Consider the following 26,310-nt stretch of genomic DNA (forward strand, 5'->3'; position numbering starts at 1 on the left):
ACATCAGCGAGTTTTAGTATCTGCGCAAAACATTTTCAAACATGAAACCAAGCCCAGTATGACACCTCCACCTCTTTTTAAGATTTATCTACTGCTCTACAGTAGAACAGTAGAACTAGGAACCTAAAAACATCAGACTCTAATTTACAAACTGCAATTCCTATGCAAGGACTAAAGAAGAGGAACTAATTTGCATTCTCTGCTTCAAAGTAAATCTTAAAATCAGATGGAGTTATGTGGCATTAGCCTATGAATTAACGATGCATAAGAGATCTAAGCCTAGTGGGTCATAGCTCATGTTTTTAATAAATGAACCAGGATGTGGATTTACATATCATAAAACATTTTACTATGCAAGCTGTATCTGCAGTGGGGGGAGACTTCACCTAGAGCTGACATTCTGACCTATTGCTACCACGATACAACTGCTAAACCAGACCAATCTGGCACAGTAATCTCTATCACAGGTAAAAATTTACCATCGTGCATTCATTACATGTGCTTTTGTCTCCACTAGATGCAGCTACTGGGGAGAAATCTCCGTAGTTAGTTTCATCTCTTGTTGCTTTATGTATAAATTAAGATGGAGATAAAACCAAAATAAAAGAAAACCCCACAACAGATTTCTTCCACACCCCACTACAAGTCTTTCAGTCATGCACAAGTCTGAGTTACCCACCTAGCATCAAGTATAGTGCGTGTGAAATATCGGAGGTACTTGAAGATGGACATTGAATCTTGCAGTTTTAAGATTTCCTCTTCTTTGTATTTGAAAAGTGCCAGGGCAAATCGGAATATTACCTGATAAAAACACACACAATGTCTGATTCTTCACAAGAACAGAATGCACTCTCATTATCATCTATTATAAACTCGAAGGAAAAGCGTTACTCTTCCTAAGTGTTACTCTTTCTACAGAGTGAATCTGAGCTATAATCACACCTCCCTCAAGCTCCCTTCCTGCCCTGTCCCCCATTTCCATAAGCTGCCAAAACCTTCGGGTTGTGGCTGTAACCAAGACTGCGTTCTGCAGGTCTATCCAGAACGCAATACTGGGGTTATAACACACACATTCTTACAAAGTTCTGAGTTCCTAATTCAGCTGCAGAGCGAAGACTGCTGGGCCTGCGGAACACATTCATTAAGTTTCTTCAGAGATAAAATTAAGCTCTGCTTTCTCAACAGGTTGTTTTCCAATGCCTTGAATTTTCCCATCGCACTGGGGTCTGATGCTGATGGACCTCCTGACACCAGTTTGTCAATCACCTCTGGCACAAGCTGGAAGTAGCACTACTTCCCTTCATTCTGAAACTTCCTCAGTCTGTACCTGGCTCCCTTCACAAAATACCAGGATGCTTAAAAACTACTTGAATGAACACACAACCAAAATACTGTTGCATGTTAGAATGCTCAGATGAGGCCAACAGGAAATCTCCTTAACACACAGTTGTTGTCTACTTATAACTCTCCTGTTCTCTCCAATTGCCTACAATTCATGTTATTACTGTGTTTGGATCCTGCACTGATTTTATTTCACTGCAATTCAACAAGTACGAAACACATGAAAGTTCTTTCAGCCCCACCCCTTAATTTATGAGATAAGGAGCCCAGACAGTCAGTCTGTGTCAGTTGTACTTTCACTGTCTGTAGAAAGAACACAAACAGTTGCTGCAGAGACAAGCTAAACACTAACACTTGGTTACAACTGATTTTTACATCCTTTCAACACTTCCAGCTTGTGCTTCCTTCTTCATAAAGTAGCTCTCAGTTTGATATGATTACTTAAAACTGATGGATAGCTTCATGCAGGACACTGCCTATAGCTTTATTTTTCAGATTAAAAAAAAGGTGGGTGGTGAAAGGATGATACTCAGCACTTACAAATTCTTCCATGTAGCTCAAGATGTTAACTCGCAGAACAAAGGTAAAATGGAAAACTTATTTATGCACATAACCTCCTTTTTCTTTTACCAGTGATTATAACTGACAGGATTTGAGTGATAAAACCTTCCTCCACCCTGCCCTCAGTAACCCCACAGCATTTTGTTAACAAGTAACAACTGAAATAACTTAGCTCATTCAGTTCACCTTTGGTCCCTCATAGAGGAAGGAGTCCCAGATTTTAAACAGGATGTCGCTGACGACGCTGTCCACAAATACAACAAGGAACCAATTGAAAGTGATAAGAGTATAGTCGACTTTGTACTGCTCAAAATGAGCATGGAGTCGTGGAAGCTTCTCGCTCATTAAATCCTTGAATACTCGCTGGTCAACCTAAAGAGATGACAAACACGGTATTATTGCTCTCAATTTTCCAACATATGTTATTCTAAGCAGGGCTGTTGCCAAACTGTAAGTGCAAGTTTTTCAAGAGCTAACCAGGAAACCCAGGGCTGTCTAGTTACACTTCTAGGCTAGATTCACCCAAAACATACGTGGCCACCCTAATGCACACCACCCTTGCTGACACAGCTTCTTACTTGACAATCAAGCACCAGTCTCACAGGGCTCCTCACATGCAGATGTTTTCCTATAACTGGTCACTACTGCTGCACTGGTGCAGGAGCACTGGAGCAGAGAACAAGCTGCAGAAATACTTAGAGGAGGCAGCAGGTGCCAGAACATCATCTGGAAGCAGAGGAGAGCTACAGCATATACTGCTCACATCCTGGAGAAATGCATTCTCACTCCCCCTTTGACAGAGCCCAAAACCAACCTCCCCCTGCCCTCCCAACTGAGGAAAGAAATGATAAAACAGCTCACTATTGCAAAGCTAATAATCCAAAGAGGGGTTAAGGGCAGATCACTGAACGGTTGTTTCAGTGTTGTCCTCAGAGCCCTTATCCAGGCAAAGGCCCTGGTGCCTGAAAGTCACCTCTGTCACCTCAGCACATTCACCAAGAGGCCTATCAGATAGTTTGAGAGGAAAGGTTTCAACTGGCTGCAGTTTACAGGACCAGGCTTTATTGTGGCAGAGCACATACCTGAGATCCTAGCAGTGTCTTCGTATAATAATCACGAGGCATGAAAACTTCCACTATTGTTACTAGACACCAAAAAGCATCTTCCTGTTCCAAGTACAGAAGTGCAATTGCTACCAACCTGAAAATAGGGTTTATGTGAGAAAAATATTATTACAGTATCACAGAATATATTAAAAACAATAAAAATAAAGCCTTTATTTCTGTTCAGCAGAAATAAATGTAGTAACAGGAGCACTGAAGAGCAAAACTTCGTGACATTTAAGCTGAGGCAATGAGATGCCTTCTCAGCCACAACAAGCATTCTTACTCAGTTAAATGAGAAAACAGGGTATGACAAATGCACAGTGATTTGCTTGATGCCATTTTTCCAGGATCTATGGCAAAATAATGAGAAGCTTCCAAGTCCCAGAGTTTCGTGTGTCTTTCCTGAAGGGGAGAAGCACAGATGGTTCTTGCACCTCACACAAAGTTGTTGTAAGTTTAGAAAAATCCTTTTCAGCAAGTGTACTTTATACCCATTGAGATAAATGCAAAGAACACTTTTGTCTTATCTACCATTGTCTTTTAAGGAGAATAAAAAGCCTCTAAAACTTATCAGAGACTAAACTTGTTCCAGCAACTTCTTAAAGTAGGGAAGAAAGAAAAAGATTAAACAGCAGCAGCATTCCTGGTTTTCCTGTTTCCAGTGAGGATTATGAAAGGGAAAAAAAAAAACCAACAGAGAGTAACTTCATATTGCTGATAGTTGTTAGAATATGAAAGATTACCTCCAAGATCTTTCTCCAAGTAAACTTATTTTATGCCTGCCTATATGCAAGAGGAACTGTAACAACATGAATTGCTTCTGATGCTACACAGCTTAATATGGTGATAACACTTTGAAAGCTTCAGAGAACTAAAGCATGGAATAAATACCTGATTTGCTGGTTTACAAGTATACCCAAGTGCAGAATTATTTACAGGAAACCCCAAAATGCTGCAGGATAAAATGATGCTGCACAGAAAGCTTAAATTTAGCAAAAGCATTTCTAACACCTTCTAGACACCAGAGGTGTTTTGCTCTGAGACTGCAGCAGCTCTGTTCTTCACACGTCTTGTGACACAGCAGCAATACTTAAAATATGACTTACCCACAGAGCATAACCACTAGTGGTGAATACTTCGAAAAAGAATACTTTCCATTACTACATTATTCACTGCCTCTACTAGTACATAAATTAGTGCACCAATTGACACCCACAGTGTTATAGGGGAGGGTGCTTCAAACAACACCTTCCTTTACTACAGATCTCAGAATAGCAAACTATTTCAGCAAATGCCAACTGTAACGACTTCAAATCTGTCTTTTCCCTGTAGCATTAGAATCATCCTTACGCTGATGACTGCAATTCTGACTGAAGGCATTGAGGGAAACGCTGGCATTTGTGACCTTACAGGACGGAAAAAAAACCAACCCAGAAACTTTCAAGCATTTGTTTCTGCTTGCTTTAAAAAATAACTAACTAAATAAATCCTAACAAACTCCTGCATGCAAAAAGATCCCCCAGAACATAAAACTACATTCAAGTAGCTTGTTTGTCAATGTGTGTCAATTCCAGCACCAGTTCTTTTGTCAAGCTGATTTTACAAGTTTAATGACCCTGGTAATTCTTTTTTTATTGTCTTAAAGAAATATGATAGATGTTTATTAAAACATAAACCCTGAACATACAAACCATAAGGCAAATGCCTGCCCAAAAGCACATTGCTATACACGTGATTTGAAAGGCTCAGTAAGTGTTTCACTGCGTAGTTGCAAAATCTTACCTGTTGAGTCCTTGGCAATATCCTATATCAGGATTTCTCCATGAAAATGCCAGCAGCACATTCCGCAGCTTCTGGATCCCTTCAGATGTTGGGGAGGAATAATGTTTGTTGTTTGGCAGAGTTCTCAAGAGATCCAACTCAATCTGTTTAGATGCAGGGTTCTGTTTTTCCAGAGCATTCTGAAGCAAGGTTTGGAAGTAGCCAGGAACGGTGCTGTCCTTGAATTTCTTAACATGGAGATTGACACACCACTTCCACATCTTGGAACGATGCTCATGAGGAATTCCAGATCGAATAAGGTTCTTCAGTTCTACACAGCGCATCATCTCTCTATTCATTGTGCTGGCAAGATAGTTTTCCCATTTTACTCCTGTGGAGATCTCTCGGTTTTCACTGAGAGAAAGTGATCTTAGGTCCAAAGCTCGTGATTTTGCTACTAGTTTCTCCTCATCATCATCCTCTGGGACTGTCTGAAAACCATATATATCATATTCACTGAAATGGAGGGGGGGGGGGAAGAAAAAAGGCTTTAAAAAAATGTGTTCAGTAGCCCTGAAACTCTCCAATTCCCATCCTAAAGTCACTGCAAATATCCCTCCTCAAGGCACTTCCCACTTTCAAGTTTTAACCATTATTATTTAAATATTTCAAAAGTACATGCTTTATTTAAGAATTATTTTTATACTTCCACATACAAAAGATTTCATGCCCATATTCCAATATTTATTACTACACAGATGAAGCATATTTAAGAACATGATCAAGTTCCAATGAACCCATCTCTTCCGTAGCTCACCTTCAGCAGCTATATGGCAATATTTGAGTTTTCTACTGTATATTAAATAAAATACATGTACGTATACTGCCAAAAGCATCTCATGGTGATACTGATATGCATGAAGGTAAATACACTGAAACCCCCAAATCCTGCAAATATATCCCAACTGTCTGATTTCCAGTGTTAGAACCGGGCCCACTGACCAAGATACACAGACATTTATTACAATAGGACCACATTACCTGACCAGGTGTGGTTTGAAAAATGCTTGTTCTGGTTGTTCACTAGTTTCTGCTTTCAAAGCATCTTCCAGTAGCTGTGTGATGACCTCACGAGCAGGACTCTGCTCCTCAGAACAAACGGGATTTTTCATTTCTTGAAGCAAGATCAAGTATTTACTTTCTATCTGACAGAGTTTGGCTTCCAAGCTTGTGTACTGCAGAAAACAACACGTACTGTTAGAAGTCTTCAGAAATGTGCTTTGTACCACACTTCTTCTAAAATCTGGTTTAATATTATTCTATTAGCTTATGCTGCTTAGAAACCTGTAACTCAAGAGCAGTCAGATTTACTTTCCCATTTTTGTGGCATATGCATTTTATTACACTACTGTAAAATTCTGTACATAAAGTACTTGGAAATAACACCTCAGATACTTGTGGCTTTTTACATTGAGTCTTTTAAGACATTTCCTGGTTTCACTGGGATAGAGTTAATTTTCTTCCTAGTAGCTGGTACAGTGCTGTGTTTTGGCTTTAACCTGAGAATAATGCTGATAAGACACCAATGGTTTACTGAGTCGTTGCTCAGTAGCGCTTACCCTGATCAAGGACTTTTCAGTCTCTCATGCTCTGCCAGTGAGGAGGGGCACCAGAAGCCTGGAAAGACCCAAACTAGCCAAAGGGGTATTCCATATGACAGCACATCATATCCAGCATATAAACCGGGGGGGAGTTACCCAGAAGGGCAGACTGCTACTCGAGTCAGGCTGGGTATCAACCAGTGGGTGGTGCAGTAGTATTATGCATCATTTGTCTCCCTTGGGTTTTATTTCTCTTTTTGTTGTCTCCCTTTTCATTACAATTATATAAATCTATTCTATAAACTTCTTACCTCAACCCACAGGTTTTACTGGCTTTTTCCCTGATTGCCCTCCCCATCCAACCAGGGGAGGTAAGTAAGTGGCTCTGTAGTACTTAGTTGCTGGCTGGCATTAAACTACATGGAGAATAGTAGACAAGAGGTTTTCTACCACCTGTACTTTTGCTATGAAATAGCAGCTTTAATCTACACGTCTGAACAACATGAATTTAAATGGCATTTTAAAGGCACAAGTTAGGCAATAACATGTAGGAATTGTCAACACCCACCTCTGTGCAAGAAAGACAGCACTTAGACCTGGCTACTGTGTGCATCATTGCAAAAAAACCAAAAGCAAACCCCAGCAAAACATAGCTACCGGTATCTTGCCACAGATATGGATGTGTGTATTTTTCCTAGCCCCTGGCAATGGAAATATTCACTATTTACCTGCAACTTCTCTACGCTCAAATTCATCCGCACAGAAACATGCTTCCATAGTTACATACCATAACCATCCTTCATGCTCTACTCCAATGACATATCAAATCCACACACATCCTGTCTTTTGCGTAATTCAAGAACATAACAGCCTTAATTCCAAGGAAACTGTTTCCACAAATACACACGCCTGTGTTCGTAAGTGATGGAAAAGTTCTACTCAACACAATTTTAAAGTCAATTACTTCTTTTAAGAATCCATTCAGCAAAACTAGTCTGTACGGACTGCGTTTGGGGGGAATGTGATTTTTTAGACTATCACACATTCGAGTCATTCCATTCCCCTTCCACAGTTATGCTCCCTGTGTAGATTTACAAGTGCACTTTGGAAAATTGCTTTAGACACTGCCAAAATGAGAACAGGATGTGTTAGTCTGACCTTCGCCTGCCATTCTCTCTCTCTTGCTTCTGCATTTCTTCGTAGAGCAGAAAGTTCCAAAATCTCCTTATTTAAAAATTTATTCTGGGTCTTGTAACCCTGAAGATTGTCCTGTGGGTAAAAAAAGAAATGCAAACTGTATTTTTCATTAGAACATCTTACAAACAGCATGTGACTGCCTGAGAAACTTTACCTCAGAATACAGAACAAGGACTTACCATTAAACATATCAAATCAAACAGTAGTTTTAGCTCTCACGTAAGTCAGACACATGCCAACCACAGCGCAGTGCTGTATAGGGTGGAGCTCTACTTCATCTGCTTCCCTTCCAGCGCTAGCTCCCAGTAGAAGGCAGCCTCCTTGCCCAACCCACTCAGCTCCTGGCTACAAATACTACCTCTGAAACCTGAGGCTGTGGGATGAGGGAATGATGGTACCCTACCAGCACTGCAATACTCCAGCACTCCAGAGCATCTACAAGCTTTGGTCTGCTTGGTGCCAAGACCATGGAGTTCTAGAAAATACAATTGAAACTAGAACTTCTCAGGCACACATACAGGAAAGAAAATGATGTATGTTTATATGTATTTCATACGAGTTTCTTGTATCCCAAATCCCTTGGAATGCTAATTAATCTGGAATAAATTCACCCAAAGGCAAGAAAGCATGTTTAGAGCACAGTGGCTAACTTCAGTAACTCCAGTGTTTTCCTCTTACTTTTTCCTGTTCCTTTGATTACTTCTCCCATCACTCCTCCTCTACACCAATGATTAAGTTACTCAAAGTATGGGACACTGTACTATAGATGTACAGACCAGCTCAAAGTATAAAGTCCTGTTCAGATTGCCACATAACAGTTCACATAACAGAGAAAGCCTCAGCTGACATGTACCTTGGAGAATTGCTGTAGTGATCTCCTTAAACAGTAAAGCAGACTACAAAGTTTTTACAGGGAGTAGAGATTCCTCTATCCATCAAGACACAAATATTGCTCTTACTTTTAGTCTGTCCAGTTCCTGTAGTTCCTTATTAGTACAGGTGGCCACGGAAGAATTTACTGCTCCGCTTTGAGAGGATGTGTTATCCTCACATTCGCTGAGCTGACGAGACAGCTTCATGATCACCTCGTCTTTGGCTTGGATTGTTTCCATCAGCATACCCAGCTGCTCATTGAGCTCTCCAACTTTACATTTCAGATTCTTTACTTCCTGCTGGAGACTATCTTTTTCCAGATTTAACTTCTCAAGCTGGTTGTTGAGACCCAAAATCTGGTCATCTTTTTGGTGCAACAGCTCTAATTTGTCTTTGGGAACCCCCTCACAAAGACGGCTTGCAAAGTACTTATCGTACTGAGAAGATCGGACCGTTTGCTGCAGAAGTCGCACAAGTTCCTGAGAATTAAAAAGAAAAGATTCCAAGGAAATCTCGAGTTTCTATGTTTTATAACTTAGAAATCTAACATCAGGCACAGGAAAGCTCTGGAATGGGTTTTGCTTCTGAATCATCAACTTATAAGGACTTCATGGTCATACTCTAAGGAAAAAAGGAAACACTTACCATAGAATGGTTTGGGTTGGAAGGGACCTTAAAGCCCATCCAGTTCCAAACCCCCGCCCCAGAAAGGGACACCTTCCACTAGACTAGGTTGCTCCAAACCCCATCCAACCAGGCCTCAAAAACTGTCACATGCCATGATTCCTAGCAGGCTACCACTTTACAATGACTGACCATATGGATGGCTTAAATTGGAAGAGGGCTTGAACCTCAAAAATTAACAGGTGAACATTAGAGAATAGAAAAGGGAAGGATAACTAATTGCTCTCTTCCCTAAAAGATGCAGAGAAAGCAGCAGAAACCAAACCATGCACTTTACTGAAAAAGAAGTCTTTAGAGGGCTCTTTAGAAAGTCCTGCCATAGAATGAGCCAAGCAATTAACTGACTTGCAACAAGGGAGGAAAGGAGTTTCTGTGGTCTTTGCAAAAGGACAGCATCGAAGGCTCTGAGCTAGAACCCTTTTTTCAAAACACACCTAGCTAACAATTTTACTGTTCTCATCTCCTCTTCCCTCACCTTACAAAAAGACAAACAAGTATCTTTGCTCATGGCATTGCACAGATACCCCTTAAAATGAGTAGAATTTTTTCAGATAAAACCAGGGTATTTAATACATCAGAATTATGAGGACACACAAGCATGAACACTATATGAGGGCAGTAGATACATCTACATACGTAGATTTATGGTTATGCCTATCATTTACAAAACCACTGGGGGGGCAGGTGTCAGCCCCATTCCCTGACTCTCTCCTCCAGACTTTAAAGAATCAAAAACCAAGCAACCAAACCAAAAAGGACTTGGAAGAAGTTGTTCCTCAGGTATTACATGTACTACTGGCAAAAGAAGCTGTGATTACCTGCCAGGATCCTGGCAGACACTGACAAAGCCAGCTTCAGAACATAAGGAAGATAGGCAAACCAAGTTAATGAACAACATGCAAATCCAAGTTCTATTCAGATCTTCAACAGATGTAAAACTGGGTCCTTCTTGTTTCAAGACATTCTGTAAACAAAGGCTCATTTAGCACTATTATTTTACAACAAACAACCAGTGCTTAATGCAGTTAGGCAGCCATAAAGGGTAAACTCACTATCACCTGCCAGAGCCCTTTGCTTTCCTTCACTTTGCCCGAAGTCATGATTACCTTTTGGCTCAGAAGATCTTTCTTTAGCTTTTCCAACTCTTCTTGCTGGCTTTGATACTTCAGCTGCAGTTCAGAAACCAGTTTGTTCCCATTACCAGCATACCACTCGGTTGGAGAAGAGTCACTGCTGTTCCGGTTTTTGCTTGATGCAATCATGTCTCTTAACGGGCGCCTTGTTTTGTGTGGAATGCGGCCAAAATCGAATGGAAAAGCTGAACTAGTCAGTCCTGCATAAAACAATTTCTTCTAGTTCGGTTCACTTCATAAAAAGGCATTTCAAAGCATTCAGATTTTCTTTTAAAAATATGCTCATTAAAATTAGTCTCTAAGCAGCATTTAAATAGCCCAATACAATAGTGTTAAACATTCCTCATTTTCCAAGTCGCTTCCTTTGGTGGGAAAAATATATAGCTCAGTCTTCGCCCCTCACACATAAAAGATTTAGCTCATAAATCAATACTTGTGAAATAAGACATGAAGAGAACTTTACAATTCATTACAGAAAATAAAAGGTACCCCTAACTATGGCAAAAGAAACATTGCTTCACATAATGAACAGCTCAGAAGTGATCAGAGCAAAACCATCAGTGATATCACAGCATACTGCTCTTTCCAGGGGCATTCAGTGCAATGTTTCACTTCCATTTATATAACCACAGGAGTATTCTTAGAGAGAAGGATGTTTTCTAACAGACTGACTCACTTGGATGTCAGCTAAAGTGCTCTTAAGGAGCTGTAAAATGTCTTCACAAGGTTATTCCAAACATTGACATGAGAACCAGTCACAATGCACAGACAATCACCACTGCATGTACATCCCTACTTTCTTCCCCTAGTTCAGAAGCAACCCAATATATCATGTATTTATATACTCCATAGCCCAAAGACAAATGGGCTACACTCAACTAAAGCCCCAACATTTCCCTTCATCCTGCAACCTAGCGACTCAAGAGTAAAAACTAGAGCTGGTAACACACTCAGGAAACCTGAAGCAATGGATAACAAGGCTTCATACTTGTTCTGTTGTATCTGAATGGCAGGGGACTCCAAACACAACTTAAGGAATTCATTTTTTTTTTTAGAAGAATTTACAGAGCTGTGCATGTGGTTTGTGAAGAAAAGATAATCTTCCACTTATTTCCTGGAGATAGACATAACACAGTACACTATACTAAAGAAGGGAAGGCATATGGTCCCCTTCCTTCCTCTCACTTCTACCTTTGCTTCCTTCTGCCAGGTGTTTCCTCTTTTCTTCCAGGGCCATCGAGTCCTCTAAGTCTTTAGGGGTTGGGTCCAGCATTTCCCACTCCTCAGTGGTATAAAATATGCTCCTGCGGTTTTCGTTATTTCCTTTTCTTAAAGAGGACATTGAATTCCTTTAAAAGACAGCAGGGAAAGAGACAAAGATTTCTCCACTTTGTATTCTTTTTATAAAGGGGTTTTCAAGACAACTTCTGCAGTCCATAAACAGTGCAGACTAAAAATAAGCTACCACAGACGTAAGCAGTACCAAATAAAAGCTCACAGAAAATAAAGCATATCCTACTAAATAGCACCTGCTATCAACAGAGCTATGCTTCAAGAACACAATTATTTTGCTTTAGCAGGATATTAATATCTAAGGAAACCACTATGGTCTTCTGTGTCATCTTTTGGTTTACCCTTTTTTTGGCAGTGGGGAGAACAACAAAACAAAATTAAGATTTAGAAGCAGCATCTTCTGTATTGATCAGTTACTGGAGCTTAGAATTTTAGGATAACTACAAAGCATTAGACAGACCAGCATGCAGTCAAAACCCATATAATGTTATAGCTTCACAGTTTGGATTAACATCAAACTTTGCAACATCCAAGAGACCTGCTGTAGCTGAATCCCTGACGACAGACTCCTTAGCAGTTTGTCATTCCTAAGGTGGAACGTTGCCAATTATCTGCAAGAACATTTCAGAGGGAACCTCTAAATTCCAGCCAGATCTTTCTATAGGAGAACAATAAGTTTTGTGAGCAGGATGAGATGACCCTACCCAGCTTTCCCCATGACCATCATGCAATCTGAAATGTTGATGTCCACACTTAGACCCAGGAGTATAATTGTAGTTCAGTATTGTAAAGTCATTGCTCAACTAGAGAAAGAGATTCTCAACCCCTATGAATCAATTTAAGATTTTAGGTATAAAGTTGGAAAGATATTTAGTATCTTGTCATTTTCTACCTAGTCTGCATAAAATGGGTTCTTTCACTCAATCACACAAAAGTGCTTTCACTCAATCAGCCATGTTCTCTCTTCTTATTCTTTAAACCTGAAGCAGAAGGTAACCCATATTACCCCTTCAAGATCCAATGCAGTCTTTCAGCTGCACTAGAGATTTAACATCTAATCTGAATTCCAGGCTAACCATTACGCTGTGCAAAACTGCTATAGCCTGGGGAACTGATAAATGAGCAAACACAGTTAAAAAATAAGCCTAGAAGTTATTAATAAAAACTATTTCAACAACCAATTTGCAAACTTGACAAAGTTTGAATTACACTACCCATTACATCTTCTTGCAGAAAGAAACACAATTTCTGCGGGGAGCAAGAAGCCTCACTTTACTGTTCAGACCTTCCATTCAAATTAAACAGCTCAATTTGGGTGATGACTGCTGTATCTCCTAAGGCACTCAAAATTACTAAGTGTCACCTAGCACCCCTACAGCTGTCCTCTGAATAGTGGCTGATCTCTTAGCATGCAGCTCCACAACTGCCCTTGGTCAGCTTCAGCATTTGAAGCCTGTCTGAACATCACAAGGACCAGGAAGTCCAATGACCTCAAGACAAGCTTCTTCAAACACTGCTGTTCAGCCCATGAATGATCCTAGCTGGGGCCAAGGTTTGTAAAGATCTGCATAGGTGCACCTATGCCTCCTGTTAAGATTAATAGTAGGGAGTTGAATTTAACACAGCAACATTTATTTTCCTGTGCACAGTATGACAAGAACCATCAGACAAACTACACAAGACCTGATCGTGTAACATAATGATTCCATATTTTTCAATGCTTTGGATTAAATCTTCTTTTGTGCTTATATAAACTGAAGTTACTATAATACAGTATGTTTCCATGGCTATATTTTGCATAAATAAAAGATACACGTAGCTCAAAAAACAAAACAACCCACAGCATTGAGAAAAATAATGTTAGTAGATACTTCAAATGGTATTTTTCCCGGGAACATTTGAACAGGACAGATGAACCACTGCAGCTGAACAACCCTGGAGAGAATGGAATGGAGGAGGATGGGATTGAACCTGAAAGAGCTTCAGTGTTAAATTTTCTTACATGTTTATTCCCAGAGATCTGCAAGGACTCCAAGCCACCAGGATCACAGCTATACAGAGAAAGGCCAGCTCCTGAATACCGTGCTACAATACCTACTGGGCTACCACCACCAGAAGCATTTCCCTCCCACTAACCAAACCTCAATGCCACTGCTGCCTTAACAAACAGCAAACCAGGCAACTCTATGCGGCTCCCCCTGACACTACCCTTCTACCCCAACTTCCCCAAAGCATCTCATCTAGAAAGAAAAAAATACATTCAAGTAAAAATCTCTAAAAAGCCAGGAACTCTCATTCCAAGCATACAGAATTCACCTAACATAAATCATTTCGTGTTACTGTCCTTCTATTATGACCAAATTTAAGTTCTACCAAAGCAAAGTAGCTACACAAACCCATAAAACCATACAAGATTGCCAGTTTAAACAGGACATGTAGTAACAGGATTGACATATTGCTTAATCCAGCCATATGTCATCTTTTCTAGAATTTAAATGATAGTCTACACAGTACCCAAAGCCAACAACACTGTGTAACCTCTCAGATCTCTGTGCTTAGCCAGAAAGCTTTAAAAGGACTCTGTTTAACTCAGAACATTTTACCTGCAGCTCAAGAGGGATGTGGTCTAGTTAGCTAAAGCTACAGCTCTGCTTTGTGACCTGCTCTCTAATAGCACTGTAATATCCTTTGACTCGGAGCAAATAATTAGCAGCTCCATTACACAATGAAGACTGAGTACTAGCTGAGAATACAACTCCCAGATCCCTGCTTAGGTTCAGAAAGCAAAGCCATCACTAGGAGTGTGTTACAGGACTTGAGTCTCCCTTTCAGGTATCAGTAATGCAACACAACGTTCAGCTATGCCCTTCAAACAAGTAAGCAGAATAAAGAAACGGTTTACTTGAAGAGATACAGTCCAACATACTGATCTACCCAATCACCTTTAGTTCTTCTAAAAAGCCCTGCCCTCACATACACACAACCTTCAGTAGGAAACAGTCTCTGTCAGCAACTATCAATCTCATGATAACTCTTTCTCCCACATCCCCAACTTACTTGATTTCGGTACTCCATTGTTTAAGCGAGAAATTGATGGCACTTGGCTGGACTGGTGCAGGTTGGGAAGCTGCTTGTTCCCCCACCAGGTCTGTAGGAGAAGTTTCCACAGCTAGAATATTTCTAGCTCTCTCTGCTGAAGCATTTTGACTTAGGATACTCAAATCTATGTTAACAACAAAGAAAAAAGAGAGAGAGAAAAACAGGCAAAACTTTCAGTAAGTCAAAGAGCAGTGCCTATATAAAGTCACATTCTACTAAGCCTGCTAATAATGTGTTGGAAACGTAGCTCGGGTGTCGGGTTTTATTTTAAATTGCAACATAACTTCATAAAACGCTCTGTTCAAATGAACTGCAGAAACAGCAAAGTGTTTTCCTCAGCCAGCTCTCACCGCAGCCACATCCTTCTGAGAGCAGGACTCGTGTGACGTTCATGAAGCGTTATTTCATGAGTGATTTATGATCTCAGCCAGTGTTGATTCATCAGCCTTAAGCAGCTATAAAGCCATAAAAATTAGCCATAAAAACAAGCTCAGGTCTATCAAAACTCCTAAGTCAGGAACAGTGCCACAAGAATACTGTGACACAGCTTTCGGGGTGTGCTTCATCCTAAAAGTGGCAATGCTCCTGCAAGTCAATGAGCTTTACAGACTTGAGCCAGCTCTGTGCAAATCCAGCCTGAGCATTCCCAGAACCAAGAACGTTAACATGGGCACTGCAGACATCTCAGAGTCCTGCTGGGTCAGCAAGGATTTACTAGCTCTGGTTAAGCTGAATACAGCTACGCTGAAATTCATCCAGCCCAAGTCTCTTGTGTACAGATGAGGCACAGAGCTGTGCAGCTCAGCCGTGCACTGTACACATGCCAGCAAACTCATGGAGGCTCTGAATGGCTTCCCAGCAACCAGCCAAAAATTGGAGCTAGTCCTGAGCCAGAGCTAGTCAAGTCCAGGCGATCCAAGCTGATCCAACAGTACTAGCCAAGTGTCCAACACACTACACTGTCCAACACATACTGTACAATCTATAGTATATATGTTACTTCAGTGCTTCCATTATCCTGGATAGCTTGCTTTCTCCCTCACCCCTCCTCCAGCAAGCAGAGGGAATAGAAAAAACATGGGGTGTACTATGAACAGCAAAAGCTTTATAGAGAAGCATCAAGTGGTTTCTGGCCTTCCACAAACCCTCTGAACAGCTGAGTTAAAAGCAAGCTCAGATTTAATTTTCAGAGTCTTCTCCATGTCATTCACAAATTGCTAAAATGGATTAAAACGTTTTGAGAACACTTTCTAATGTAACTGCTGACTCAAGCCTGAAGTAACACACTGACAGGCTTCTGACTTCAGTGATTCTCTGCAGGAAGGGAAAAACCCTGGGAAATCACAGTGTCCTGTTTTATCACTGGTGAGCCTTTCAGTCTTTGTTCTGATGATGATCTGGCACAAGCAGCAAGCCCATCTTTAAGCAAGCTGTATCCTCCAGTTACTCAGCAGATAGGCACTTTTAGTTAGGCCATATTGAAGATCAGAAGTAGAAAGAACATTCTGTGATAAAGAATAACAAACATAAAAGATCAATGTCTCAAACCCTTGGAAAATGGTGTCTGAAACAGAAGTATATCATGTCACCTTTCAAATACAGGTACAAATCACACTGCCTTATTTTATGAACAGTGCTGACAGAAACTTCTGCAGTGCCTTATTAGCCAAACTAAATTCCAAATTCTTTTGGACCTTGGCTGTTTGAGCTCAACACAATTTCACCAAGTTAGATAAAAATTCTGATCACAGTCACTGTCTGATAAATTAGGTTTGCACTAAGAACAAACAAAAACCAAGCAAAAATCACAACCCACACACCCCCAAAAGAAAACCCACACCAGAAAACTCTGGGCACCCAAAACCAGGCTGGAATACCAGCATTCTGCTGTATTACTTACAGCTTGTTTCATCCTCTACCTGTATGATTTGACAAGACTACAAAATATCTTTCTAGTATGGCCCAGGTGAATCAACTGCTCAAGAGCTAAATTGCTATAAATGCATTTCCTCTAGCAGACAGGCTAAGCACTCTGGCTGAAATCCTCTGACTTCCTGAGGCTGCTCAGTGCCTACATGGGCCAGCTGACCCATTAGAGGTATGGCCTATATAACAGATACAGCACAAGAAGAACGTGGTTACTAATGCAGTCACCACAAAAAAAAAAAAAAAGTGATCTTGTTTTTAAACTCCTTTCAAAACACAACCATTTCATAAAGACATCACATACCACTTTTATTAATGCAAGTTGAGAGGCAAGGAACAGCATAATTAAGAATTGAGATGATAAAAACTGCAACAGCATTTGATCAATGCCAAGGGGGAAAAAAACCCCAACATATTCTATAAAGAATAAATCTTTACATATTCTATAAAGAATAAATCCTATCTTCTATAAAGAATAAATCTATGTGACTTCCATGGCAGTGAGGCAGCTCCATGACAAACGCTACTGAATCTTTTTCATAACAGTGGCTTTCCCAAAGCCCACTTTGAAAAATGTTTTAAAGTATTTGTTACTGCTTTGAATGCTCTAAAACTTGTCAAGGCTCTCCATAGAGCAGGGATGGGTGACATGGCAAAACAGGCAAGGCTACAACGAGCTATTTGGTTTCTGTACTGAAGACAGACTACTTCCCCATTTAAAGCACTAGTGCTAACATCTATACTCAAGCACTAGCAAAACAAACCAATTTCTCTGCTCCAGTATAGAGCACATATGAAATGCAATTCACAAGAGACATACTTCAGTCACCAACAAGGATTCAGAGCCCTAAGGGTCCCCCAGCTCTATAGGAAACTTCTGGAGTACAGTGTGAGTAGGTTAACATCACATTGTGCCTAAGCTCCAGGGGAAGTAGCACAAACAAGAAAGAAGTAGAGATCTGGGGGCCAAGTTACATGTTTCAGTTGGTCTCATACAACACTGCTGCCAAAAGAGGGCAGTTCTGCCTAATCCTTTATTCTGCCTTCCTGTATTTAACCACTATGTCTTGTTTCCTCCCTTCCATCAGCTCCGGAAGTCACCTGATTGCACAGTAAATATATTCCACTCTTTAATTTAGCACAAAACAGAAAAGAAAAATAAAACCTTCCTTTTTGGGTAACTTTGAACTCAACCAACTCAGCACAGGGTCAGACAAACCACCAAACACAAAAAGGGAGACTACAGAGCAGAGAATGAGAGGCTGAAGGTAGAAAGGCAATGGTTTGAAAAAGCAAAAGCTTGTTACCCTTTCCAACACTGCAAGCTGTTACATTTCTGCACACAAATACATACGTTCTTCCAGCACATGGTTTGACAAGCTGATAACCAGACTGTCTGCTGCCAGAAAGATGGTCTCAAACCACCTCACTTGGCATTCCCAACAATTCTCTTGGGCTGTTCCTGGTGCTCATCTGTCCCTACAATAAACCACTTGAGGAAGCAGCACTGGCCAAGGGCTAAGCTGGAGAAAAAGATTATTTCCTGCTAGCTGTGCTCCCTGCACTAGCATAAGGAGCTAGATCAAGGGAGAGCCAGGAGTTTCTTTAAGCAGTGACTAGCTGTTAGACTGGTGTAGCTGAAACATCAAGCTGAGCCCCTACAAAACCACATGCTCTCAAACCAGCTGTCGTTAAGCAAGCAGCCAGAAGCAAACTGCTCTCAAATGAAAGCAGTAAACTGGGTTAGAGGACAATCCTGCAGCACAGGATTGAACTAGGGGAGGGGAGATAAGGGTGGGGAAGAAGACAGCTTAACATTTCTGATTTTAACGTATGAACAAATTGAAATCAACAAAATTAGTCTGTTGATGAAATATGTCTGACCTCAAGACTGTTCAAACCCAAGAGAGCTTTACTAATGTCTAACTTGGCACAGAACAGGACTTTGTGCACTCTTATTTATGAATATCAGAAATCAGCAAGCAATCCATTTCTGTAATGATTCAGGAATAAAACAACTCAGAATTGCGTGCGCAATGGAGTACAAACCACAGAATTCAACTTGCATAATACACTGATACATTTTTACAACTCTCATACTAGCCTAAAGTTACACTTTGCTTGGCTGAAGGTATTACAGAGACTGAAAATACAGAGACTTCCAGTTTTTAAAGGCAGGAAACTTTTATCAGTGTCAGATAGATCGTTTTTTGGGAACGAAGTGTGGTCATTCAGAATGCAAAATGTACCTGTTCCTATTAAAAACTGGAGTTTACACCCCAGAATACTTAACACACTAAAAGGTGTCAAGATACTGCAACCACTAAAAAGATAACTTATCTAAACTGTACTTTATCACTTAATAAGACTACTCCATTTCACTTCATTTCTAAAAATCTATTTTTAAAGAAATCAGCAGGTTTCAGGAAATCACATATAATTACATTTATGTTAAATAATTTTAGCATCATCAACATACGCAAACTTTACATAGAGTTAGTTGGTAACAAGAAGCAACAAAGATCTTCTTAAGATTGTTCTCTATGCCAGTGCTGTGCCCTGTACTGATTAACTGACACTGAACACAAACATACAGCCTGTCTTTATTCACACTTTCAACTTACCAGGGTTGTCTTTGGCAACAAGACCTTTGGAAAGGTCACTTGGTGTAGGGGACGTCCGGCTGTCCCTTTTTGCTGCGTCAAGATTGTTACAGTATTCCCACCTCTTCTGTTGAAGTTCCTGAAGCCAGTATGTCATATCCTGACGAGTTGCAGCCTACAACACAAAGAACCAGAGCACTGATGAGATCACTGCGTATCTTTGGTATACGAACACAGTAATTCCAAGTACAACAAAAAACCCCAACACAGATCATGAGCAGACCATCAACGTGTCATCAACCAAACCCAGTATGATTTAAAAGAAATACACAGCAATGTACTAAGTGAAACCTCACATCCCTGGCTGGCATGCCAAACCCATTTGCCATTTAAAATAGTCACATGTTGGGTTTTTTCCTCCAGTTTTACATTCAAACATTAGAAAACGCAGCAGCTTCCTTTATTTTTTGCATAAAGTGTTGTTTAAATATAAATACATATCTGTATTATGGGGGACAAAAAGGTCCCATACACACCCAGGAAAATTCCCATTCTCTTTTCTAAATTTGGTTTATTACCAGCAGAAACCAACAAATTAATAATGCATTGCAATACCTCCTACTTTAACAACTACAGCTACATCCTGCATTACTTGATGAGCCCATGAGCTAACCAACTTGTATAGGAAGGTCCCATTTAAAACACCAAAAACCCCAACATGAATACTTAATCTGCAAGCTTGCAGTCATTCACATGAATAAATAATGAGTGAGCAAGAATTCAAACGCATCTTTAAGCTTCAGTAAGAATCACAGCTATGAGATTCATTCCAAAGTGTGTCAAATGGCAGTCTATCAACAAGAGACTAAGTGCTGGTAACTGACAGCTGCAGGTGCTAGCTTGGAAAACTCATTTTTATTCCGACCTAGGTCCTCAACCACCAGTCTAGAACAAGCACATAACATTAGCAACACGGTATGTTCAGGAACAAAAAGTTAACACCTGGGAAGAGACACCCACCCAAGTCCTTTGGCTTGTAAGCACAAGGTGCCTACCTTTTAGCCAGTCTTTCTCCTACCTTCTCCCAAAGTGCTTGGTGGCATTACCAAGCAAAAACCCTCAGTACTTGGGCAAATGACTGTGTTTACTCTCTAAAGACACTTAATTTCTAATAGCTTTCTGTTCTGTTTATCACAGCTGAAGAGGGTGAGGGGTACAGCTGCAAAAGAAAGAAGAGCAGCAAACAACTCAGATTTCCTGACAGAGGAAGTCCAGTATGTGCTGTATGAAGCTCACAAACAGCACAGACCTGTTTTTGATGAGAACACTTTTGAGCTGGTCAAATTGAAGATCCATTTACCATCATGTGTTGACCTTGAGAGCTGCTAATTACAAGGCAGAGCTTAAGCATGGAGGCAAACAACACCTGATGCTTTCCAAGGGTGCTCTCCCTGGCTCAGCAACCTGCCAGCTTCATGTTTAGCAATCCTAAAGAGAGATTTTTATATTACAATTTGGCTTTTTGTGCCTGTATGAGCTTTAAGATCCACAACATCCTACAGCAAATGGCTTCAAAGCAAGGAGTGCTTGTGCAAGCAAGTTCATCAGAAACCAGAGAAAGACACTCCCCTATTTCTAGCACAAAAGTATTTCCTTTGGAGTTTTATCTGGTGGTAAGTCTTCATTTCTGGTACATTCCCCTTAGGCAGACTTGCACACAGGCCTTGTAAAGCAATGTTTTACTGCGCTCCAGCAGAAAACCACCAACAATTCGAAGAGTTTCCACTAGCACAGGATATAGCACCCAAGTGGTTCTTTGCTACTGCAACATAGCTAGTGAGGCAATTCACCTGTGGTCAACCTACATTATACCTACAATTAACTCCTGCCCATGACTGGTTCAACTTAAAGAGCCTTTCCCACAATTTGCCCCATTATCTTCTCCCCAAAAGTCTTTAGAAAACCATGAATAGATTTTATTGCAGTTACTCCTTGCTGTTGCTTTTAAATTCCCATTGCACTTGTTCTCTGCTGAGCAGCACATACACGTCCTCAGTTCACAAGCGATGTCACTGTTACTGGGTCAGGCAGAAGTTATGGTCCTTCCATATGAAACAGGAGAGCAAAGCAGTGCAAGGTTTTCACCACCCCTCTTAAATAATTTTCCCAAGAATTAACTGGGTACCCTGCTGCTGCACCTTGCCTGTCACTGTGCCTTCCTTCCCATACACTTCTCTCACAAAGTTTTCCACTCCCTTTGAATAGCTTTTGCTGAGTTTATATAGGCACCTCAATTATTTACTTTACAAGTAAAGGAGTATCCTGAGAACCTCTGTTGAGTTTTGTTTAAACAAAATTAATCTTTGAAGCTGGTTGTTTGAAATGGAATTTTTTCCCAACCACACACAGACTATTTTGAGTCTTGCTCTTCCCCTATTCCTACACAAGAGACAAATTTGCAAACATGTTTTTAATTCACCTTACCTGTCAATGAAAGGAGCACTTCCATGCTCCTTAAATGATGGAAAATCAGTATGATTCACTTAAACCCACTCCCCTGTATTCCCCCACTAAGGATGCTGCAGGAACTGCCTTCTTGTGATGCACACATGACAAACAGAAGAATTATTTGGGGAAAACAACTATGCACTGGCATCCTCTACCTGGTGCCACTGGTAGAACACATAATGCCAATATTAAGCACTTTCAGAACAAGTCCAAAGAAACGCAACGAGCAGACTTGCCATTTTGAGGGAACTCCTGGAAACTCTTGCCACAATCCTTTTCTGAACACAAACTCTCCCTCCAGCTTTTTCAGTAACAGGGATCGCCACCAGAAAGTTTGCATTTCTGAACATTTACTAATCCTGCTATGCCCAACCGCACATTTGGAGCCAGAAGGCTTTCTTTTGGAGGGCAGCCCAATTTTTAGCTAAAGCATTGCAACCACTAACCAGTGAGTTTAAAACACAGACCGGCTCAGAAAAATTACCTTCACTGTTGAGCTACCTCCTGAACTGAGTTAGGCCCTAATGGTGCTCTGTCCTAAGGCAATACTGTTTAAGCTGAAGCACTGTATTATTAACCACTGCCACATCCTTAAATATTATTGAAAATTCAAATAAAAGCTCCTGAAAAGTTCTGATTTCAGCAGGTTTGGCCTCCAAAATCTGCCATGTCTGGAACGCTTACAACTTGGCCAATAACCCAGAAGTTTTTCTCTTTGAGAAGTCTAAACAGTCTGTGTTCCCTTCTCCTCCCAGTTCACCTCTGTTCACAAAGAAGTGACCACATACACATTGGCCAGTGTTTCTTTGGTTTAAAAGCAAGTGAACTGTGTCACTACAAGACACTGCTTTAACAATAAATGAGAACTGACCCCTTTGTTCAGTTATGTATTTTCATAATGCTAATTCTTTTCTGCCCTAGTGACAGACCTCACTGTGCAAACACGGGCAAACACTCGCTTGACTGTATTATCAGCATTCTGTGTTACAGCAAGTATTTGCAGGATCAGGTCCTCTCCATGAAAATATTCTCAATCATAATCTATTCCTAATTCATGAAGTACACAATTTTCTCTGCTACTTTACCTAAAGTGGTGGTACCTGTTATGTATGTTAAATAGAAAAGGTTTTCCAGACTTAGCTTCTTCTAATGTACTTCAATTCTTGGAACTATATAGAAAAGCTACAATCATGCACGTGCCAGGCTGGTTATCTGCATTTCTGAGCTGTGAACAATTTGCCTTATTTGCTGTAAAGACTACAGTATATTTTTCCTGAAATTGTTACCAATTTGAGAAACAAACTCCAAGTGTATCATAGAGTCCCCAGCTCCCACTAAATCACAAAGACTGAGCAATCCAAATGATGAAATCATTACATTAAGAAAAAAACCAAGGCATTATGAAGAAATCGTGCATTCCTCAACAGCACCATCATTTCAATCTGGAATTCCAGTTGCTTATTTCTTATTGCTCTTCTCAGCTGATAATACTGAATGGGAAAGACCAGATCACAAGATCTGGAAATTCTGAACATGAAGCAAATTGAGGAAAACGAGGCATGTGAGTTACAGGGTGAAGACGACATTTGACTTGACTTTATTCCTCGTGCTGTGTGTGTAATGTTTTCTTGATAAATTAAATCATATTTGCTTTCAAAAGGGGCTGGCTCTGTCAATGAGGTTGGGAGTTGTTGGGTTTTTGCTATTTGGTTTTCCAGTTTAACATCTTGAATTCATTCTTAATTCTATGTCGACGTAATTTAGTTGAAAGACAGTTCTTTAAGGCCTTTAAAAACATCACGTTGGGTAGAAGAAAATTAATTCCAGCTGCAAAAGCCTTACCCTTTGGTGAATTATAGAACAGTTTATGTTGGAAGGGACCTTCAAAGGTCCATTCTGATCACATGGCCACAAAAGGCCAGTTGGTCCAGCAACATTCCTCAGGATTTTCATTAATGTAGAATCACAGAACAGTTAGGCTTGGAAAGGTCCTTAAGATCACCTAGTTCCAAACTCCCTGCCATGGGCAGGGAAATTTCTTATTATATGAACTCCTATGATGTGTTCCCTAGCACTTTTAGGGACAATCACTTGGCTGCTTTAGGGTGAGCATTGTAACAATACCAGAAGATACAAAATTACTTTTCTGCTAATTACAGGAATGACCCTGACCCCTGACTCCCTTCACAGGCACCTTTTCTAAGTCCCTGTAAGAGAATCTTGAAAAGAGCTTCAGCCTATGCAGGTTCGAAAACTGTTTCCTCCACTTGTTCATCGCTGTTGAGTCTGACTTGTAGCTTCATGACTCCAGAAGACACTCAAAGCTGCTGCTAGACTGCTGTTTGTCAGACTGAGTACTTACTACACAGGTAGCATATACTATTGCCCACTACAATCCTAACCCTAAATTACACCTTTCTCAGCAAAGGCCCTCCTATTCAAAAAGAGCCCTTTAAGCAAGACCCACATTATGCAGCTTCCTGGAGACTGACACACAAAAATCATTAGATACTAATTAAAATCAAACGAAACACCCCCTTCAAACTATCAAAAATCAAGGCTTAGACCAAGTCTACAGTTTAACTTCTGTAACAGGCTATACAGGCCAACACATGATTTTAGTTATGGTTACGCAAAGAAAAAGGCAGCTTTTACACATGATTTCATGCAAAACTGCTGATCACAGTTTGCTTTTCCTTAACCAAATCAAATTATTATCATATCAGTGTTCCAGTTAAACAACTTATTCTTCAGTACAATAATAAGATCACCAAAAGGGTGCTCAGGCATTGGAACAGGCTGCCCAGGGCAGTGCTGGAGTCACCATCCCTGCAAGTGTTCACACAGCGTGGAGACGAGGCCTCAGTGCCATGGGTTAGTGGTGGCCTTGGCAGCGCTGGGGATCAGCTGGACTTGATGAGCTTAAAGGGCTTTTCCAACCTGGCTGAATCTATGATTTAATGACTCTTTATTTTGACATTGTCCTACACCCTCAGCATTTATAATCATCACTCAAATCCCCACTGTGAAGTGAGTATGCACAAAAGATATTTTTTCAGTATTCAACAGGAAGTTCTGCTGTTTCATGGATTATTGGATTATTCTCTAATATTAAGGATGTTAAAACCACCCAAAACCCCCCAAACCACTCCTTTCACGTGTAAATTCACACTCAGTGCAAAAAACATCCCTTGTGGTAAATGTATGCCTTAATAGCAATCAAAAATAACAGATGCCCATCAGAAATTGTTTCTTCTTCACTGCACAGAAATTGTCTCCTTGTTATTGTTTTGGTTTTTTGTTTTCCCTTAGCCATGACGATAAAGGAAATCCTAAGATTTACCCCTTGCCCTGTAAGTCTGAGTCCTTGCAAAGACAACACGATAAGCAGCCTCTGCTGCCATCGGGAAGCGTTTCTCCCTCCTCCTCCTCTTCCTTCCTCCAAGGCGCTCTAGATGAAGACTTCTGCCATACACCACCTTTTCAAAACAAACACCCCGACATGAAAACCTGCCACTGCCGCTCAACTTCCGAGCCCACAGACCCCACATTTCCTGGGGAATACGTCTTCTACCCAGACGTTTCCAGCAAACCCACTCCACCAGGGCAGCTAGCCCATGCTGCTCCCGCAGGACCCCGCTCGCCAGAACCGCTTTCTTCCTCTTCAGAAGAGCGCTTTAAAAGCAGAACCAGAAAGGAAAACAAAACAAAACTAACGCCGGGGACAGCCTGGTATTGCGTTCGAGAAATGACTTCTCGGACGACACACGTCCCGCTCCTGAGGCGCTGGTCCCGCCCGAGCTTGACAGGGGACGGCCGGACACCGCCTGCCCCGGCCCGCCCGGCGCTGAAGGCACAGAGAAAGGGGGCCGGGAACCGAGACCGGTTCCCACCCGGGCCTACCTTGAGCACGGCCACGGCGCCGCTGGGGCTGTGCACCTCGAAGGCGGCGGCCTCGTCCCCCGCGGCGGTAGCGCCGGCCTCGGGCTGGTGGTAGCTGAAGCAGGCGGAGGCGATGTCGAGGTGCCCGAGGGGCAGCGCCTCCTGCGGCCCCTTGAAGTAGTAGAGGTAACAGCGGCGAGGGTCGAACACGAACCAGCGGCTGCGGAAGCCGCGTAGGGGGCCCTTGCCCGACAGCTTCTGCAGGTACCCGCAGAGCTTCGGGGCTCCGGGGCCGGCCTGCTCTCCCGACGGGCCGCCGGGCCCCGCGCCCTCCCCGCCGGCAGCCCCCGGGCCCTCTTCCCCCTCCGAGCCCGCCGCCGGCATCCCCTCGGCACCGCCGCCGCCTCGCCCGCCGCGCCGGAGCGGGCCCGACCGCGCCGCCTCACGGGACTTGTAGTGCGGCAGCTGCCGCCCGGCCCGGCCCGGCGCGCCCCGCCCGCGGGCAGAGCAGGAGGCCCGGGGCCGCCCCGCCCCGGCTGCCGAGCACGGTCCCGCTGCCCGCCGCGGGGTCCCGGCCGCCGTGCAGCCCTGTTCCGGGACAGCGGGCCGGTGCTGACGTGGAAGCCACCACCCCAACACACCCAGCTGCCGGCAGCGCTGCTCCCCGGGAGCCGGCCCTCGCCCCTGCTGCCGGGCTCCGATACTTGTGCAACCCCATCAGAAACGATTTCGCCCTGTTCTA

General features: G+C 41.8%; 1 protein-coding gene across 1 annotated transcript in view; it reads right to left on the reverse strand.

Annotated features, from left to right (window-relative positions):
* The window catches only part of TBC1D2B (TBC1 domain family member 2B), a 28,003-nt gene extending 2,016 nt beyond the window's left edge, over positions 1-25,987 (reverse strand). Inside the window, exons 1-12 of the mRNA XM_057399832.1 lie at positions 25,590-25,987; positions 19,200-19,353; positions 14,608-14,773; positions 11,449-11,606; positions 10,231-10,457; positions 8,527-8,919; positions 7,529-7,639; positions 5,811-6,004; positions 4,791-5,285; positions 2,985-3,102; positions 2,089-2,274; positions 680-801 (exon numbers count right to left, since the gene is read on the reverse strand). Coding sequence (XP_057255815.1) covers positions 680-801; positions 2,089-2,274; positions 2,985-3,102; positions 4,791-5,285; positions 5,811-6,004; positions 7,529-7,639; positions 8,527-8,919; positions 10,231-10,457; positions 11,449-11,606; positions 14,608-14,773; positions 19,200-19,353; positions 25,590-25,952 — 2,687 coding nt within the window. The 5' untranslated portion in view covers positions 25,953-25,987. The remainder of the gene's footprint in view (positions 1-679; positions 802-2,088; positions 2,275-2,984; positions 3,103-4,790; positions 5,286-5,810; positions 6,005-7,528; positions 7,640-8,526; positions 8,920-10,230; positions 10,458-11,448; positions 11,607-14,607; positions 14,774-19,199; positions 19,354-25,589) is intronic.
* Positions 25,988-26,310: the final 323 nt, after the last annotated feature.

Source organism: Pezoporus wallicus, unplaced genomic scaffold (assembly GCF_028554395.1).
Source record: "Pezoporus wallicus isolate ANWC-B61680 ecotype Strahan unplaced genomic scaffold, APGP_CSIRO_Pwel_v1 contig_3952, whole genome shotgun sequence".
Taxonomy (NCBI): domain Eukaryota; kingdom Metazoa; phylum Chordata; class Aves; order Psittaciformes; family Psittacidae; genus Pezoporus; species Pezoporus wallicus.